At 32.8% G+C, this 20,507-nt stretch overlaps 1 protein-coding gene across 1 annotated transcript in view; it reads left to right on the top strand.

Annotated features, from left to right (window-relative positions):
* The window catches only part of LOC118622331 (disintegrin and metalloproteinase domain-containing protein 2-like), a 119,534-nt gene that overhangs the window by 82,263 nt on the left and 16,764 nt on the right, over nucleotides 1–20,507 (top strand). Inside the window, exons 13-15 of the mRNA XM_036249780.1 lie at nucleotides 4,811–4,909; nucleotides 5,021–5,216; nucleotides 14,960–15,065. Coding sequence (XP_036105673.1) covers nucleotides 4,811–4,909; nucleotides 5,021–5,216; nucleotides 14,960–15,065 — 401 coding nt within the window. The remainder of the gene's footprint in view (nucleotides 1–4,810; nucleotides 4,910–5,020; nucleotides 5,217–14,959; nucleotides 15,066–20,507) is intronic.

The raw sequence follows: 20,507 nt of genomic DNA, 5'->3' as shown, positions 1-20,507 counted from the left end.
TTCTACCTTCCCCTATAGGCCACTGAGTAAATTCCAGTCCTGTTGGGGTCTGTGATAATGGTCATCTCATCTTTTGTTACTCAAGTCCCTCATTTTAATTTTATTCACTCTTTCTTATTGCTTCTCCATTTTATGTTTCTTTCTTTATGCACAGTGTGAAGTAATCTTGTTTTTCCCCCTAGATTTTTATATAACAACTCAACTAATTAATTTTAAACTTTCTTTTCATGTGAGTCTTGCTAAAGCTATATATTTCCCTCTAACCACAGATTATATTACATACCACAATTTTTGATATTTTTTACATTTTTTTTATTTAGTTGAAATATTTTCATATATTCTTTGCGATTTCTTCATCTACTGGATTATTTTAGAAATATTTAATTGATTTTCTAATATTTGTGAATAATCTAGTTGTCTTTTTGTTATTGACCTCTGAATTAATGTCCATTGTGGTGCAAAAATATAATTCATATATATATATATATCTTTTGAAGTTTATTGAGACTTATTTAATAATAATATTTTTAAATCTCTTGTTTTTTTTTTTTAATATTTTTGTTGTATTATTTTCATGCTGTACACACTTCACAGTTAAAGCAAGAGTGTTTAGGTGTTTTACTATTATTAGTTGGTAATTGAGATGCCTCTATAATTTCTTTAAAATTATATTTAAAAACAGATTTTATTTTATCAGTAATAATGCTGCTTCTGAAAAATGCCAAATATGCAAAGTATGTTCTGTTTATAAATTAAGAAAAAGATACACTATTTTATTATTTTCAAATCAGAACACTGTATATTGTTGTCAATGCTTAGCAATTTTGTGGTGAGGAAATAAATGTTTGAAAGGTGATTAAAACAGTAGTATCCTAACTGATGTCTGTATTTATTGAGATGGAGTTTGTATTTATATTTGGCTGCAAATAACAGAAAACCCAAAGTAATAATGGCTTAAGCCAAAGAAAAGGTTTTTGTATTTTTATGTTTTTATTTTAGAAAATTGTTTTAATTTCTAAACATTCTATTAATTGTGTGGCATTTCACACTATATTTTCACATTGATTTCTGCATATTGGCTTACATTTCCAAGATAATGTCATAATTCATGATGGAAGCTGTAACTGCAAAATTAAATTAACCAAGTTTATAGTTACCAATGGAATAAAGGGTCACATAAAGCATGGCTGTCAACATTACCTCCTAGATCTTAAATTTATAGCTTCATTTAAAGCCAATCATCTAACCTTATATCTGCCCACTCCTAACTTTACAAAAAGCTAAAAATGTAGGCATTTCTACAAGGATATTATATATTGAACTGAAAATCAGAGGTTCTATTATTATTGTTATTATTTTTTTAATGAAAAAATGGGGAATGGGAATATCCAGAAAATCCATGCAAAGATTTAAACTGCAAATAATTCTCCCATTGGATATAATTATGATTGATCTTTTCTTTGTAATGAAAACATTAATTTATTACCAGAAGATGTATGGACCATTTTGCACTTTGCATTGCCTGGTTCTCAGTAATGTTAAAGTTCTATTGCTTTCTCAACTTTTGATTTCTGGCATTTAGATAGAAGTCATCTGAACTGTTGGCAATGTAATAATAAATGTATTCATTATTGTTGATATAACTGAAGAGTATATTTAAGCAGAATGTGACAACAACAAAAATATCAAAACTGGTAGTTTGTTCAAAACTCTCTAATTAGTAGCCCTCATGGGAATAACAATTTTCCTGTAATAATCTGAATGACTAGGACTCTATGGCTTTAAAAGTCAATAACTTCATATTAGTTATATTTGCTATCAAATTATAGACCTTCATGATTATATTCTCTTTACTTGTTAATGCTATCCAGAATAATAAAAATTATAGTGAAACATTGGCCCAAAAATCTATACAGTTTTAACCATACACTCATTAATTTTTTTAAAATAATCATTGAGCTCTTATCTTTGTGCTAGTGAACAAAACAATTAAAAATACCTTTTCTCCTAGAGCTAAAAAATGAATAGAACTAATAGATAATTAATAAATAATTAATATTTTAGTTTTTGATACATATTTTGAAGAAAAATTAGTGTCACTAAGGGAATAAAGAGTAAGAAAGGAGTGGCATGCTACACAGGTACTTATAGATGTCACCTCTGTGTGAACACTGAGTAAAGAATTTGGTATTGGACCCTGCAGTTTAGACGGTACATTTGAGTTAGAAAAACAAATATCTGAGTTGTTAGGTATTGGTGTTATTTAAAACCTATAACTTAAAAGGATTGCCTATGAGTAAATATAAAGAAGTGGAAAAGCCCAGTCTCTTTTGTTAATGCAAGGGTATTACGATATTTGGAAGTCATGAAAGGAAAAGGAAGCCAAAATGAAACAGAGATGGACCACTTTATGAGGTAGGAGGTGTAAGAGAAAATGGTGTCACAAATAACTATAAGTCCCAATAAAATTGTATTGATTAATTATTCAGTCCTACTGAAAATATTTAATATGAATTTGTGCACAGCTGACACTAACAAATTTAAACATTTTGTCTGTTGTGGAATGTTATTAAATAGCTTTATTCTCAAGCTAGGCAGTTTATGGATGCAATGATTACATAAAAAGTTGAACTTTAATGTATTTTTAGTCATTCCAGCGGTGTGAAGACCTTTAGTAAGTGCAGCATGGAAGATTTTTTACATTTTATTTCAAAACCAAACTCCCAATGTCTTGAAAATCATCCACTGTTAGATCCATCATACAAAGCTGCAGTTTGTGGTAATCAAATAGTGGAAGAAAAAGAAGAATGTGACTGTGGGACTCAGGAGGTTGGTACTAATTTGAAGGAATACATACCAGAATTACATCAAAAGTAATTACTTTTTATAGTGTTTCACTGTTATTTTTCATAATTGATCAAATTTACTTTTCTACAAAGACTTTAAGAAAGCATATAGGGATTTTAGTAAACTAATTAGTGTGCTTATATATTAATGTACAGATTTAGTGGTTTGTAGATTATCTGTAAAAGTGATTGTCAAGATCATTAATCCTATGGCTGGGTTGACCTAATTTTAAGCTGCCCCTCTTGTATATATTCCTTGTATTTATTCTTAACCTAAAATCCTCTACCATTCAGAAAGAGGTTTTAAAATTGAGTAAGAAAACATAGGAGGCATATTTCTGGCTTTCAGTATTTTAATCCAAGTCAATACTTCAGTCAAAAAGATTTGGGCCATACATAATCCATAAAAGCTGGTTTTCAAACTCACAGAAATCTTACAAATAGCTTCTGGATCAGAAGGAGGTGATAAGAGAAGAGATAAAGGGAATGCAATGAGGGAAGGAGAGGTTGAGACTCACAGTGAGTGGTATGAAGATGAGAAAATCAAGAAGACATGAATGGAGATCAGTGTTCCCTACTGCAATAGCTAAGGTCATTCATGTGTACTCTCCTCAATATGAAAAGTGTGTTTTTAGATAACTAGTTGGGAGATATGCTTTTAAGGAATTATTTCTCAGCACTCACCTGTTTCTTCTTGTTTGGATCTAAATGGAAGCACCTTGAAAATTTCTAATAAAAATTGACAGTAGTGTTCTTTGGTTCTATTAAATATCATGTAATTGAGTCCAAAGCCCTGTTATATAATTTAACCTGCTGGAATCCCCTATAGATAGCAATAACAATAGATATAGATTAGGCAGAATAGTTCTGGAAAATAATGAAAATTTAGTGTGCCCTACTAAGTATCATGCTATGAATCATATAGATCACTGAAATATATTATTTATATTTGTGTAACTTATTTAAAACTGACTCAATTAACTTTTTAAAAAATTCTTGGGAATTTAAAAAATTGTGTGTGTGTGTGTCTTTGAATGTATCATTTCTCCAACTTTCTTCTTATATGTTGCTTTTATTAAGCCTAATAATAGAATGGAAAAGAAACATAATCATTCAGCATAGATGAATTACAGCATAAAATACACGGCGTCATGAAATAGGGATGAGTGATGTAAACGTGACAATTTCAGTCATGTTGAGAAATATTTTCTAGTTCTTCATCTTTAGAGAAAAGTAAAATAAGCTTTGAATATCTCATAAAAGTTATTGACTTATTGAAATACAGTACGTTCATAAAGAATGAGTAATAACTAGTCACTCCAATAAAATTGTTAAGTTGTGACTTTCATTTCATGTCATAATTTAACTGTCCCTGTCTACAAGAGCCAGGAAGCTCCTGGAGGCTGGCTTTGGTGGCCTCCAGGAATTCAGAAAATCCTACTACCAATATAGTTAAACCTACTCTAGGGATATAGACAAGCTAGCACATTTTAGGTAACTAATATAATTTTTGTTAAATGCATGAATAAATAAGTAGGTGCAATTTTTTGTTTGCCAACACGTATGTTAAGTATCTGTCTATATGATGTTGATATCATTAAAAGATGTACCCAATGTTGCCCTGGTAGATTTGGCTCAGCGGTTAGAGTGTTGGCCCAAGGACAGAAGGGATTGAGGATCTATTCCTGATCAAGGGCACGTACCAAGGTTGCAGGATCCATCCTGGACCCACTCAGGGTCATGTGGGAGGCAAACAATTGATGTGCCTCTCTCACATGATGTTTCTCTCTCTCTCTCTCTCTCTCTCTCTCTCTCTCTCTCTCTCTCTCCCCCACCTCCCTTTCACTCTATCTAAAAAAATCAAGAGAAAAATATCCTCAAGTGAGGATTAACCAAAAAAAAAAAAAAAAAAAAAGGTACCCAATGTAAATAAAAGTTGGAAGAGCATTTGGTTTTTCTTTCAGCAATGTGCTCAAAACCCAAACGAATGCTGTGTGTCTGGCACGTGTAAATTAAAAGCAGGTAACAATTGTGACAAAGGACCATGCTGCACAAGTTGTCATGTAAGTCTTCTTAAAATTTCTATATTACCTATATAAGTAAAGTTATCATTCTTTATAGTATCTATATGTTTACTTTCTGCTTTATTCAATATATTTAACTCATCCCATCAGTTTACAGAAAAAGGACAATTATGCAGGAGTGCCGTTGATGAATGTGATCTCCCTGAATATTGCAATGGATCTTCTGCATCATGTTCAGATGACTTGTATGTTCTAGATGGTTTTCAATGTGATGAAAACAAATGGATCTGCCTAAATGGAGTGTGTAACAGTTTGAAACAACAATGTATGGCTATATTTGGTAAAGGTATTTATTATAATTTGATTTCCTGTATATGCATTTTTCTAGAACCTGAAAAGAAATAGATATTGATATATAATAGTGATTTTTATTTTTATTATTATTTTTTTTGGTATGTGCCCCTAGAGGGAACTGAACCCGGGACTCGCTAGTCCGCAGGCCGACGCTCCAATCGCTGATCCAAACTGTCCAGGGCTGATTTTTATTTTATTTATTTTTTATTAATTAATTTATTTATTTTTGTTACAGAAGTTTCTCTTTTTCTCCCCACTGATTCTCCCTTTCCCCTCCCTCCCTGCCCTGTCCCCAGCTTTGTTGTCTATGTCCATTGCTCATGCATACATGCATATAAGTTCTGTGGTTTATTTCTCTCCCCACATCCCCTCTTCTGGGGATTGTCAGTCTGTACCCCACTTCCATGTCTCTGGGACTACCCCATTCCTTAGACTGTTATGTTCATTATATTCCACAAATAAGTGAGATCATATGATACTTGTCCTCTGTTTGGCTCCTTTTGCTTAGGATAATACTTTTCGGGTCCCTCCATGTTGTCTCAAAGAATAAGAGATCTTTCTTTCTTACAGCTGCATAGTACTTCATTGTGTATATGTACCACTGCTTTTTTATCCATTCATCTACTGATGGACATTTGGGCTGTTTCCAGATTTTAGCTATTGTAAGTAGTGTTGCTACAAACATGGGGGTACATATATTCTTTCTGATTGGTGTTTCAGGCTTCTTAGGGTATATTCCTAGAAGAGGGATCACTGGGTCAAATGGAAGTTCAATTTTTAATTTTTTTGAGGTAACACCATACTGTTTTCCATAATGACTGCACCAGTCTGCATCCCCACCAGCAATGTACTAGAGTCCCCTTTGCTCCACAGCCTCGCCAACACTGGTTTAATAATTTGTTGATGGTGGCCATTCTGACAGGTATGAGGTGATGCCTCATAGTTGTTTTAATTTGCATCTCTCTGATGATTCGTGATGTTGAGCATTTCTTCATATGTGTCATAGCCATTTGTATGTCCTGTTTGAAGAGGTGTCAATTTAGTTCCTCTGCCCATTTTTTAATTGGATTCTTTGTCTTCCTTTTGTTGAGTTGTATGAACACTCTATATATATTGGAAATTAACCCCTTATCTGATATCTCATGGGCAATTATGCTCTCGCATACAGTTGTAGCCTTTCTGTTTTGATGATTGTATCTTTCGCTGTGCAGAAGCTTTTGAGTTTGATGTAGTCCCATGTGTTCATTTTCTCCTTTGTTTCTGTTGCCTTAGGTGATGTATCACTGAAAATTCTGCTGTGTATGATGTCTGAAATTTTGTTGCCTACAGTTTCTTCTAGGACTTTTATAAATTCATGAGTCACATTTAAGTCTTTTATCCATTTTGAGTTTATTCTTCTGTATGGTATAAGTTGATGGTCTAGTTTCATTTTTTGTTTATTTGTTTTGCATATAGCTGTCTAATTTCCCCAACACCATTTATTAAAGAGGCTGTCTTGACTCCACTGTATGCTCTTGCCACCTTTGTCAAATATTAATTGAGCATATTGCCTTGGGTCCATTTCTGGATTCTCTATTCTGTTCCATTGATCTATCTGACTGTTCTTGTGACAGTACCAGGCTGTTTTGATTATAGTGGTTTTGTAGTATAACCTGATATCTGGTATTGTGATCCCTCCAACTTTGTTCTTCTGTTTCAAGATTGCTGTGGCTATTTGGGGTCCTTTTTGGTTCCATATGAAATTTTGAAGTATTTGTTCTAGTTCTGTGAAGTATGTCATTGGTATTTTGATGGAGATTGAATTGAATCTATAGATTGCTTTGTGTAGAATGGACATTTTAATTATGTTAATTCTTCCAATACATGAACAAGGTATGTGCTTCCACTTTTTTATATCTTCCTCTATTTCTTTTTTTAATGACTTGTAGTTTTCTGTGAATAGGTCCTTTATTTCTTTGGTTAAGTTTATTTCTAGGTATCTTAATTTTTTTGCTGCGACGGTAAATGGGATTGTTTTTTTAGTTTCTCTTTCTGTGAGTTCATCATTGGTGTATAAGAATGCCATCACTTTCTTGACATTAATTTTGTATTCTGCTACTTTGCTGAATTCATTTATTAAGTCTAGTAAATTTTTGATGGAGTTTTTGGGGTTTTCTACGTATTGTATCATGTCACCTGCGAATAATGACAGTTTCACTTCCTCCTATTCCATTTGGATCCCTTTTATTTTTTCTTCCTGTCCAATTGCTGTGGCTAAGACTTCTAGTACTATGTTAAATAAGAGTGGTAAAAGTGGGCATCCTTGTCTTGTTCTGTTCTTAAGGGAAATGCTTTTAATTTTTACCCTTTGAGTATGATGTTGACATATAACTGATTTGTTACAATAATGCAATTATAAGTATTTTAAAGAATTACAAAAAGAGAAGAGGAATACTAAAAGGTAAAAAATCATAAAAGTTGTCTGGGAATACAACTCTGATGTATTCCCATAAAATGATTAAGGGAAATTATTTAAAATCTATGAGATATGCATTCAAGAAAGAAGAAGGCAGCCCTCGCCAGTTTGGCTCAGCAGTCAGAGCATTGGCCTGTGGACCAGAGAGTCCTAGGTTCTGTTCCTGCTATGGGCACATACCTGGGTTGCAGTTTGTCCCTGGCCCCAGTTGAGGTCCTGTGGGTGGCAACCAGTCGATGTGTCTCTCTCACATCAATGTTTCTCTCTCTCTCTTCCCCACTTTCTCTCTCCTGCTCTATCTGAAGATAAATGCAAAAATGTCCTCAGATGAGGATTAAAAAAAAAAAGAAAAGAACGAAGAATCAGACTGAAGACAAGCAGCGGATCATCTGTATCATGTCCTGATAACTTTTATGCTCAGAATGGTCATCAATAGCGCTGCCTTAATGAAAATTGTATGAGTAAAACACAAAACTGTGTGTCATTCACTCATTCACTCCATACCCATAGTTTTTTTTTTTTTTTGTAAATATAGAATAAATACATATGCCTGTGAGCATTAAAAGGTCATAAGTATAAGTTGACATATGGATGCAATTTAAACTACACACAGACACACAGAGATAGATGCACACATTTGCACCAGGAAATTATGAGGATGAAACTCCCAAAGAGAATCCTAAAAATTAAGGAACCATGCAGCCATGTAAAATGATGTTTTCTGAGATTGAAGGAAGCTATTGTACAAAATACACATAGAATCATTTGCTGAAAAAAGATGGAAACAGTAGCAAATGGCAACATTATTGCATATCTGTATCACAGGAATTAATAACAGTTGACAGAAAAAATAGTTAGGATATTTTTAGAAACAGCCAGGTGGGTCAATCTTCTCTCAATTGGAACAGGTAGTAATGCCTACTCTAATTTCTATGTTAAAAAAAAAAAGTTGTGAAGTGATTATCAACTCCCAAAATGAACATATAATCAGAATGACTATTAGTTTGAAGAAAGCTAACACAAAGATACAAGAAAAGAAAGGCATAGAATGAAAAAGTGTCCTGCCAATATAGCAGGTGATTGGAAACCATGTGAAAAAATTAAGAAGAAATATACATATGTAGTATATAAGTGTATATATGTTGGAGGGAGAAGATTGTGAATTGAAAGGTATACTGGTTAAAGTTTAAAAATAAATTAAAATATTAGTTAAATCACTAAAAAGTAGAACTTCTGTTTACGCTGGCAGATATAATTTACAAATGTATTCCAGTGCTAAAAAGGGAGGGTATTGAAATCATTTAAACTCATATAATTTACTTTCCAAATTTACCTTTGTAGAATTTGTTGTGAATAGTGTCCAAAATAAGGGAGACTAAACCAAGAGAAAGAACAATTAAGCAAGAAGAAGAAATTATCACAGAAATTAGTAAAAGTCATTGTTGACTAATATACATATCTTTTAAAATATAAAAGATAAAGATATATTGTATATTTTAAAAGTTAAAGAATATGAAATGAAACTATTAATGTCAAAAATATGTTAACCTCAAGAATAAAATTACAAAGTTTCACCAGAAAAATAAAACTGAAACAAACTCTATCATTTTAATAAAATGCAACACACAGAGTAATTAAAAATTAGCATATAAATCAAGTATTGCTTTTATAATTTAACTACAAGAATAATAATAAAATAATATAAAACTTAAAGCTAATAAAGGAGAAGTAAACAAAATTAATAAAAAAGTTTAACACTCAGGCAAAAGTTAAAAATGAGCATAGAATAGGAAAACAAATACTATGATAGGTTTTTCACATGTAAATATTTAGCAACTGAATTAAGATAAAACCTATATTAAACACTAACCTTATGAAAAGGATGTAGCAAATAGTGACAGATGCAACTATGAGAAAATTACTAGAAAAATCAAGAATACACTGCATTGATGATATTTGAAAAGCATTAGAGTACAGTAAAAAAAAGACATGCTAATGATGTAAATTTTCACAGGAGAGAATCTTTACATCTCTTAGGGGACAACAGTCAGTCATTTATATTACTAGAGACATTTGCAGATTTCAAAAGTCAAAGACGAGGCTTGGCTTTGGCCGAGATCTTTCACTAGAAAACAAAGCTAGACTAGAAAAGTTTCAGAAGCTGGAATTGAAGGGGGACTGTCAAAACCATAGACTATTTTTTGCCATGAGGCATTCTAGAGCTCTGATGCTGCTCAGGAACTAAGTCACTTAAAATATTTAAAAGGCATTGTAAATTTATCTGAAGTCACAAAATGATCAAAGACCAAACGTTGGAGGAATCTTGCCTCCAGAAAATCTTAGCCTTCTCCTAAAAGCTTTTGCTACATTTTGAAGTGCCTGTGTTAATAGGCTAGAAAACCACTTTGAAATTCTCTAAGGGGGATATATTTACTCCTGGCAGACTTTCAGTGAAGAGAAGATAAAATACTTGTAAGGTTCTCTATCAGTAGTTGCAAGAACCACATGTAAGATTATGCGATTAATTCAGATAAAATTGTACTTCGGCCCTGGCATAATTGCCTGATTGGATTTAGGTGATCACTGCATCACCCATTTAAAAAGGTAACACAGAGAATGGAAAGAAGGAAGCAATATTTAGAGATAAGAACCACTACTTTTCGAAATAAAACAAGTCAACCCACAAATTCAAGATGCTCTAAAAATCTTAAGAAGGGTGTCTTTAAATAAAAAGCACAAAGACATCATAGCAAAATTTCCAGAAAATAAAGAGAGGAGAACAAAAGTATGGGTGGTAGGAAGGGGCAGTGGAGGTATAATATCTGTAAAGAAGCAAAAATGAGTTAACCATCTCATTTCTCAACAATTACAGAAGCTAGAAAAAGTAGGCACCTCTTAAGGCTAAAAGAAAATGAGTGTTCATATAGAAGTTTATGATGAGCAAAAATATCTTTCAAGTCTTTTCAACAAGTGAGCTTGAACAATGGTGTATTCTTATTCAAAATAATAAATTTGAACCCCTACCTCATACCAAACACAATAATTAACTTAAAATGCATCATAAACCTAAATGTAAGAGCAAAACTTTTAAATGCTTAAAGAAAAACAGGCAGAAATCACAGTGTCCTTGGATTGGGCAATGTTTTTTCTTAGCTATGACACCCAAAGCATAGATGACAAAAAAAAAAAAAAAAAAGTATAAAGGTGGACTTCATCAAAGCTTTAAAAACATTTTGTTCTTCAAAGTATATTATTAAGAAAGTGAAAAGACAACCCAAGGAATGGGAGAATATATTTGCAATGCATATTTCTGATAACTTACTTCTGTGTAGAATACATAAAGAACTCATTCAATTCAACAATAAAAAGACAAATTACCCAATTTTAAAAATGGGCAATGGTTTGATTAGACATCACATGAAAAGACACAGATATGTCTAAACATATGAGAGACATTCAACATCATTAGTCATCAAAACCACAAGATACTTTTTCACATTCACTAAGATGGCTATAATGTATTAATTAAATTTATTGGGTGACATTGGTTAATAGGGTCATATAGGTTTCCAGGGTACATTACTATGATACATGATCTGTATAGCACATCGTGTACCCACCACCCAAAGCCAAATCATCATCTGCCATATATTTGGCTCCCTTTGCTCTTTACTACTATTCACTCTCCTTCCCTCTGGTCACCACCATACTGTTGTCTATCTGTATTTCAGTTTCATTTTTATATCCCACATGTGAGTGAAATCATATGGTTCTTAGCTTTTTCTGACTGACCTATTCCATTTGGCATAATATTTTCAAGATCCATCCATGTTGTCACAAATGGCAGTATTTTGTCTCTTTTTATGACTGAGTAGTGTTCCATAGTATATATGTACCATATTTTCTTTACCTAGTTTCTCTGTTGAAGGACACTTTGAGTGTCTGTCTTCATATTTTGGCAACTGTGATAATGCTTCAATGAACATAGGGGTGCATATATTCTTTTGAATTAGTGTTTCAAGTTTCTTAGGATATATTCCCAGAAGTGTGATTTCTCGGTCAAAAGTCAGATTTTTTTAATCTTGTGAGGAAACTCCATACTGTTTTCCACAATGGCTTCATCAGTCTGCATTTCCACCAACACTACACAAGGGTTCCATTTTCTCCACATCCTCTACAACATGTGTTGTTTGTTTTTGTATGCCATACTTTTTTTTTCTCTCACCCGAGGTCATTCTTGCACTTACCCTTAGAGAGAGCAGGAGGGAGAGAGAGAGGAAGAGAGAGAAAGAAACATTGATGTGAGAGAGACACATTGAATGGTTGACACCCACACGACCCCAACTGGGGCCAGGGACAAACTGCAATGGAGGTATGCACCTCTGGAGGGAACTGAACCTGGGACTCTCTGGTCCGTGGGCTGACACTCTAACCGCTGAGCCAAACAGACCAGGGCTGTATGCCATACTTTTTATTTCCATTCATCTCAAAGTATTTTCTAATTTCCCATGAGATTTCTTTATTTCTGATGCTTTGGTTATTTATAGGCATTCTTTAATTTCCATGTTACTGCATTTTTCTTATGTATTTTTCTTATTGATTTTTAAATTTAATTTCATTGTATTCAGAGAACATAATTTGTATAATTTCAATTCTTTTTAGTTTGTAGATTTTCTTGAATCTAAAATGCATGCAGAAGAATGGGTATTCTGCTGTTGGATACAGTGTTCTACAGATATCTGTTATGTCTAGTTTAGTTATAGTGTTGTTTTAATTTTGTGTTTACTTGCTGATCTTCTGCCTATTTGTTCTATTTATTATTAAAAAGTTGGGCAAAATCAACTATGTGCCCTGGTTATGGTACTTTTACAAAAGCTAAAAATAGGTCAGGCCATTTCATTAGCTGTGAGCCAGATTTTGGTTACCATGGCACTGAGGAGAGATAAGAAAATTTCCAAATTAAAACATCACAGGTCCTTTTGTCCTCTCAACTGTATTACCCCGGATTCCATCAGAGAAACAAAATCTGTAAGGAATATAATTCTTTTTTCTGTATGTATATGTATATGTATATGTATATGTATATGTATATGTACATGTACATGTACATGTACATGCATAGGTATCTATCATCTACCTACCTATCAAAATCAAGGAATTGGCTTAGGCAATTCTGAGGGTAAAATCTTTTTTAATGGGCGATACTGGAGAGTTGAGACAAAGCAGAGAAAGAGCTTGAAGATGATGTCCATCATCCTCCATTCCTTCAAAGAACGTCAGTAGACCACTAGATGTATGCCAAACCAGATTCCTTTATCTCAGGCCAAAGCTCCAGTATCAGCAAAGAATTCTCCCTTTCACAGAGACAGCTTGTGTTTCATTCTGCTGTCTGTTCGTGGCCCTGGGGCTGGTAGCCAGCCGAACTATCTCTCTGATTGTTACCATCCCGTGGCACCCAGGAATAGAAGCTGCGGTGGCCACCAGAGCCAGTTGATTTAAAAGCTTCCCCTGGGCAGAAGCCACAACAACTGGAGCACCCAATCAAAAAACCATGGCACCAACCTGTGTGAAAGTGCCCCTCTGGAAGATACTGGTGCTCTGGAGCCTGGCTGAGTGCACCCACCCTCTGAGATCTCTGAAAATTACAGTAAGCTTTCAGATGTGTGTTTTAGTATGCAGGTACCATGGTTCTCTTACTCAATTATTTTTAAAAGATAGATGTTTTTATTTTATACTCTTTCTTGACATACTTATAAGACATACTTATAGTTCTAAAAAATTCACTGTTTGCATCTTTTCTTTTTATCCTCACTCCAGGATATTTTTCTATTTATCTTCAGATAGAGTGGGAGGAAGAGAGAGAGAGAAACATCAATGTGAGAGTGACACATTGACTGGTTGCCTCCCACATGACCCGGACCAGGGCCGGGGATCGAACCACAACTGAAGTACGTGCCCTTGACTGAAATCGAACTCAAGACTCATTGTTCTGCAGGCCGATGCTCTAACTGCCGACTCCAAACCAGCCAGGGCACTGTTTTATCTTTAATGATTGCCTTTGAGAAATTCTGTTTTCAGTCTAAATGCTTTTCTTGTATAGAGATTACTATCCATTTCTTTTTTTCCTGTTAGGTACATGAAATGAGAGACTAAATACTTTAAATCAGAAATGGGTATTTGTTAAGGTTAGAGTTTAGACAAGGCTCAGTGTACATGGAGTACACTGTTGTTTCCAGGGCATAACTCTCCAGGGTTTTCAACTGAGAGTTGCTATATTTACTGAGACACCCCTCCCTGCTGCCACAGCACAAAAATGGTAGAAAAATCTGTACTGTTTTATGGAAGTCATCTTTTTACTTATTAATCTCCTGCTTTTTACATGTTTAGAAGCAGGAACAAGCCTTGGTGGGTGGGACTAAACTATATGTGAATGCCTCTTGAGTCTCTAGTTTTGTCCCTATAGTTATGAAAGATCTCCAACTTTGGCTTATTTTATGCCTGCCAGCAATTGCCTGCTTCTCTTGCTGAGCTTACACTTTTGACTTCTCACCCGTACCAGGTTTACAAATGACAACTGGACAAAATCCACTGCTTATGTTCTGTTCACTACTGCCTCTAGGAGTTTCAACTGAGATCCTGATGTGTCTAACGGGGCTCCTCTCTTAGTGTGTCATTTTTTTTTAGCATCACAATGCAGTGGTTAAATCTTCCTATCAGAGGGTTTTGATTTAATCTAATCCTTCAACTAAAGTAGAACTGATGATGGAGGGTTACGGTAAGTAAACTGTTCTTTCAGTAGGCTGGATCTTATGAGAATTAAACACATGCTGTGTATGGATCGGATAGTGAATGTGAAGATGAATCAATTGTGGCTCCAAGATTTTTGGTCAGAGGAAATTATGATGAAAAAATCAAGATATTAGTTTACTGGCTTGGTTTGAAAAGTCAGGATTACTGACTTGCAAACACAGATTGCTGACCAATAAGTCAATTATTTTTTGTACAAGTTTCCTATATACTTATAGATATGTACTTCTAGACTTACTAAAAATGAAGAGATAAACTGAATATCATGTTCATATCTAAAGTATCTGGATATTAAAAGAGGGCTTTTAATTTCTAAATATTTCATTGAAGTGGTTTTAAACCTAGTTTTTGTTTTTAGTTTATATTATAATTTTATTTCGTGCAATGTATTTTAAAATGTTAACTGTATTTGTCAATTATTTTAAATTTATATAAGTTCAATATAACTAACCACACTTTTGTTTTTCCCCTAGACGCATCTGAAGGTCCTCCAGAATGTTTTCAGGTCCTTAACGCTATGACTAATGAATATGGCAGTTGTGGTTCAGATGCTTCAGGATACAAAAAGTGTGACACTAAGTATGCTTTACAAAATCTATCTGAGAAACTCTATTTATTGCCTTAAATTTGAAAATATCACCACATAAATTTATATGAAATAAAAATATCACCTGGCCATGAAGTAAGACTGTATTTAATCAAGTTAGAGCAATGCTTGACATACAGAATGTCTGAGCCTCTTTTTCTCATATATCCAAATTACCCCTTGTACCTTTCCACAGACTGTTTAATTTACACATAGGATGACCATTCTTATAGTGATGAAATAAAAATCCATGAATTTTTACTATCCAGGAAGCAGTAAAACACTGTGTTTAAGAACATGTACTCTACAGCCAGACATCACGGCTTATCAACTTGAATGACCTTGGGTATATGTTTCACTTTTTTTATATATAAAATATAAATATCAGTTTCACCAACATCACTCATCTGGTACTAGTCTATGAAAAGCACTTAGAATGGGACTGACACACAGTATGCACATCACAAAGTACATCTTAGTACATTTATGAGATGGTTTTCCATGTGCTCAAACCCAGAATACACAGAGGTTTGTTTCATAATTGCTAAAGTATATACTGACTAAAGGAAACCTTCTATTATGACTATATTGTCTCTTAAATCACTGGTAATTTTTATGTAATTTCTTATAAAGTACTTTTCTGCTAATTGCAAAATTTGGGTCATTTTGATATTGGTATCTAGAGATTTATTTGCTCATTGTCACATTTTAATTTTCTGGTATGCCTAGCAATTTTTGACTTTATATCGGATACTATGAATAATATACAATGGAAACTATGCATTGATTTATGCATTTCAGAAGGCTAAAACATTTTGATATGGAAGGGATTGAACACAGCTGGACTCATAAACAATATACCTCTCTGAGCAGTAGCTGAAAACAGTGTTCATTTCTTATGACTCCTCAAGCATTTTATGAATTCCCTGGAATGTTCACTTTCATGCTTAGTTTGGTGGTTAGCCAGGATTTAAGATGATGTTCATATGCGTATCTTAGTGCTCAGTACCTTTTAATTTCCAGTCACCAAATTTACATTAGGCCCATCTTCTAATTCTGCTCTTTGATTATTCAAGCTAAGAAGATTGAATATGCTCTCATGAATTTTTTAGAAAGCTACAATCCAGAATATCTCATATGCATTATCCATTCTTAAGGCTCAATTATCATTCAAGTCTTCCCTTTCTGTTCACATTCCAATGTGTGTGTGTTTGTGTGTGTGTGTGTGTGTGTGTGTGTGTGTGTGTGTGTGTGTGTTAGATTAGAATTTTACCCTATCTGGAATCCATTTCAACCCACTTAACTGTAGACATGATTTTTATGTCAAGATCTGTGTTAATGCCTTCCAGCCAAAAAACTACCAGGAAAGCACCCATAGTTAAACAAGTTGGGTTACTTACGTCTTGCAGTCAGTGAGACTTCATACTATGGGAAACTGTGAAACATCTTGGCTCCAAAGGTTTAGAGACTTATAGGATTTGAGCTTGTGTTAAGTGATTTTCAGTAGGGTTTCAGGAAGTGGAACATTGCTCTGAAGTGGATGTTTTCAGGAAGAGAAGGTAATTCTGTGATTGGATATTTTAATAAATCATATTTGAAGAAGGAAGACTAGAGTGAAGGTAAAGCTATAATTGGTAATAAAACAATAGTCACTCATATTAGTTGGATGAGAGGGATGTTTGGTAATTTTGTTGCTTGGATCATGTTTATTTCTTCCCTTTCTATGTTCAGACATAATTTATGGTGTGTGGGCTTGCATTTTTCTTGATCCACCATGGTCACTGAATGGCTTTACCTAAAGTTGATGTTCTTGTAATTGCTTGTGTAAGTTCCAGGTCTAGGAATGAGTGCAAGTCAACTTGTATCAACTTCAAGGCCTTCCTGTTAATATGAGACCTTCTCCTGAATGTCAGAGGCTGCTTTTCTCTTTTTCATTTTCTTCTTTTGCCCAAAGGGAGAAAAAAAAAAACAGGTCATAAAAAATTGCTTGCCTTTCTCCACCAAAAAAATTGCTCCAACATACCTAGATTTTTACCATTGCTAAGATTTTACTGAGTAGTAGGTTATTAAGAGAACATAGTATATAGTTGGGCTGGGGTTAGTCTCTCCTGCCCCTTTGGAACAGGATAATACTTTGAATCCTTTGATGTAGCAATGAGTGTGTGGTAGCCTTTATAACACCAAACAAAATTCATAGGCCAAATAACAAATTTATGGTATAACATGTGCTATAAGCACATGCTCACAACAATCCATCAGACATAATTTTGAGGATATTCATTTTGTCAAAATGCTGCACATACCTTAAATGACGTACATAGTGATAACTCCACTATAACAAATTAGTATATAATTTGTTTACTTTTGTTTATTAATGCAACTTTGACCCTTGAGCTTTTACTTCTAAAATTATTCAATTAAAAATTAAACAGATGTTATATTTATGCTTAGTAAATATTTAGGAGTTTAGATAAATTTAACTGATGCATTTTAACAGTTTATTGTTCTTATTTTTTATTAGATAAAATACAGTTTCCTACCTAACATGTATGCAACTTATAGATCCTTTACTGCAACTCCTTATCCATGTGTCTTACAAAAGAATACTACCCTTTCAAATACAAGTTACTTGTATGTAAAATAGGATCAATAATACTGTCTCTTCCTATTTCATAGAAATTTTAACATAATTTCATTTTCATTATAAACATCTGAAAACACTACTGTTTTACCCTCATGGAGTTTTGTTTAAAGTCCAGATATAACATAGCATTCTGAAGATAGAGTGTATGTAAATTCCTTTGAGTCATTTGTCTTCATTTTGCTTTTTTTTTATTTTTGCATTTTTATTAATTTACATGAGCTAATAATTGATTGCAGTTTAGGTGTACAACTTGATTAATATTTCCATCATGCAAGTATGTTCTCTCCAATCTCTGCCTGTGTTTTTATCTAATGATGGTAGATGAATGTAGTCTGTCCAAAATTTTTATATAAATGGACTCCTAGAGTATGCATATTTTTGTGTCAAACTTGATATACTCAGGATGATTTTTGAGATCCTAATAGATTGCTCTCATATTAGTAGTTTATTTTCATTGATGAATAATTGTAAATTATCACTGAAAATTTTTGGGATCCTAATAGATTGCTCTCATATTAGTAGTTTATTTTTATTGATGAATAACTCTAAATTATCACTGAAAATGATATATACAACATAAATAACACTATTAGTTTATCCATCCACTTATTTATGGTCAATTATGTGATGCACTGTTTTGATGTATTATGAATAGAGCTGCTATAAACCTTCAAGGAAGGTCAGGTCTTTATGGTGAGATATAGTTTCATTTATATTGGGTAGATAGATACATAACATTGTAATTGCTGAGTCATGTAAGTTTATATAAACCTTTTTTAAGAAACTGATAAATTTTTTTTCAGAGTGGCTGTGCAATTTTATATTCACACTAGCAGAATCTGAGTCCTTGTTTCTCCATAATGTGCTACTTGGTATTATCAGTCTGTTTTATTTTAGTCATTCTAGTTGTAAGTTATTTTTGTTTTAATTTGCATATATATAATTAATAATTATTTTTAGCATTTTTCTAGTTTTCTTGTCAATGTGTGAATCTTCCTGTGTGAGGAATCTCTTTAAATTGTTTTCCATTATATTTAGATTAGTTTAGTCTTCCTTACATTGAGTTTTACCTTTGTATCTTTTATTTCTGAACTAATTATAGATTCACCAGAAGTTGCAAAAAAAAAACATAGAGAGAATAGAGAGACCCCTGTACACTTCAATTGGTTCCCCCAAATGGTAACATCTTATTACACTTGTCTGTAGTACAATATAAAAACCAGGAAATTAGCACTGGTAAATTCATACACCTTACTCCTTAGATTTCATCAGTTCTACTGCATTGGTAGTGGTGGTGGTGGTGGTGGTGGTGGTGGTGGTGTGTGTGTGTAGTAAATTGCCATCTTAACAATTTTGAGTTTTCAATTGATAAATATAAAATGTCTCATTTTATTTCAATCTTCTTTAATTTTTTCAGTCAGCTTTGTTAGTTTTCAGTGTTAATGTGTTGCATTGATTTCATTAAATACATTCCTAAACATTCTGTTTTTGAAACTATTATGAATAGAATGCTTTTCTAAATTTCATTTCCACATTGTTCAATATCATAATAATAATGAAGATACAAATATCAATTTATATTGATCTTTTATATTGTGTGAACTTCCTAGGTTTTTTTGTTTGTTTGTTTGGTTTTGGTAGGCAAATTTCTTAGCATTCCCATATCCAGGATTATATCAATTACAAATAAAGTCTTAATTAACAATCATTTCTAATTGGAAAGCATTTAATTGATTTTTCTTGCTTGATTGCACTGAATGAATATGCATTAAAAAGTTGAAATATAAGTGGAGAAAGAACACTATCTCATTTCCAATTTTATGGGAAAAAAATTCAGCTTTTCATCATTAAGTTTATTGGTAGCTATAGGTTTTTTGTTGTCTTTTATCTGACTGTGAAAGTTTCTCTGTATTCCTTCTTTGCAGAGAGTGTTTAATCTTAAAAACTGGTTGCATTTTTTTCAAATATTTTTCATTTCATCCACCTATTGACATGATTCTATATTTCTTCCCCATCATTCTATTAATATAGCATATTACATTAATAAATTTTCATATTACACTGACCTTGGGTCATATTTTTATTCTTCACCCAATGTTTAGCTTTTAATTGGTTGTTTAGACCATTCCCTTTAAAAGCGATTACTGTTACCGTTGTTATCTTCAAATAATAATATATGACACAGTAATAGCTCACCCTCTAATAACAGTATACTGCTTTTCATGTAGTGCAGGTTTATTATTATCCCAATTCCTCCATCTTTTGACATAGCTGTTATTCATTTTACTTATACATATGGTATAAATACTCAATACATTTTTTGTATTACTATTTTAAGTAGACAGTTATATTTTAGTTCAGTTAAGAATAAAAAAAAATAAAACTATTATTCTTTTATTTAATTATTATTTATTTATTTTTTGATACTCTTTAATTATGTAGATGCTTTTCTGACACAGGTACTTTTTATCTTCTCTGAAGAACTTCATATAACATTTCTTGTGATTCATTTTAAGTTTTGTTGTTATTGAATTATAGAAGTAGTTTATATATTTAAAATATAATCTTTATCAATATATAAATTATAAATATTTTCTTTTGGCTATTCTTATCCTTTCCTTGATGATATCTTTTGGAGAGAAAAATATTTTAATTTTGATGTAGTTCATTTTATTCATTTGTATTTTTACAGGATTTGGTACAATTCCAAGGACATCTTTGCCCCATTGCATAGTAGTGATGAAAACAGAATTATATGTCTTGTTCCTGATTAAAGGAACAACTTGAATCA

The sequence above is a fragment of the Molossus molossus genome, unplaced genomic scaffold (assembly GCF_014108415.1).
Source record: "Molossus molossus isolate mMolMol1 unplaced genomic scaffold, mMolMol1.p scaffold_m16_p_9, whole genome shotgun sequence".
NCBI classification, from domain to species: domain Eukaryota; kingdom Metazoa; phylum Chordata; class Mammalia; order Chiroptera; family Molossidae; genus Molossus; species Molossus molossus.
The sequence above is the reverse complement of the archived record's forward strand: the minus strand, read 5'-3'. Positions and strand labels throughout refer to the sequence as shown.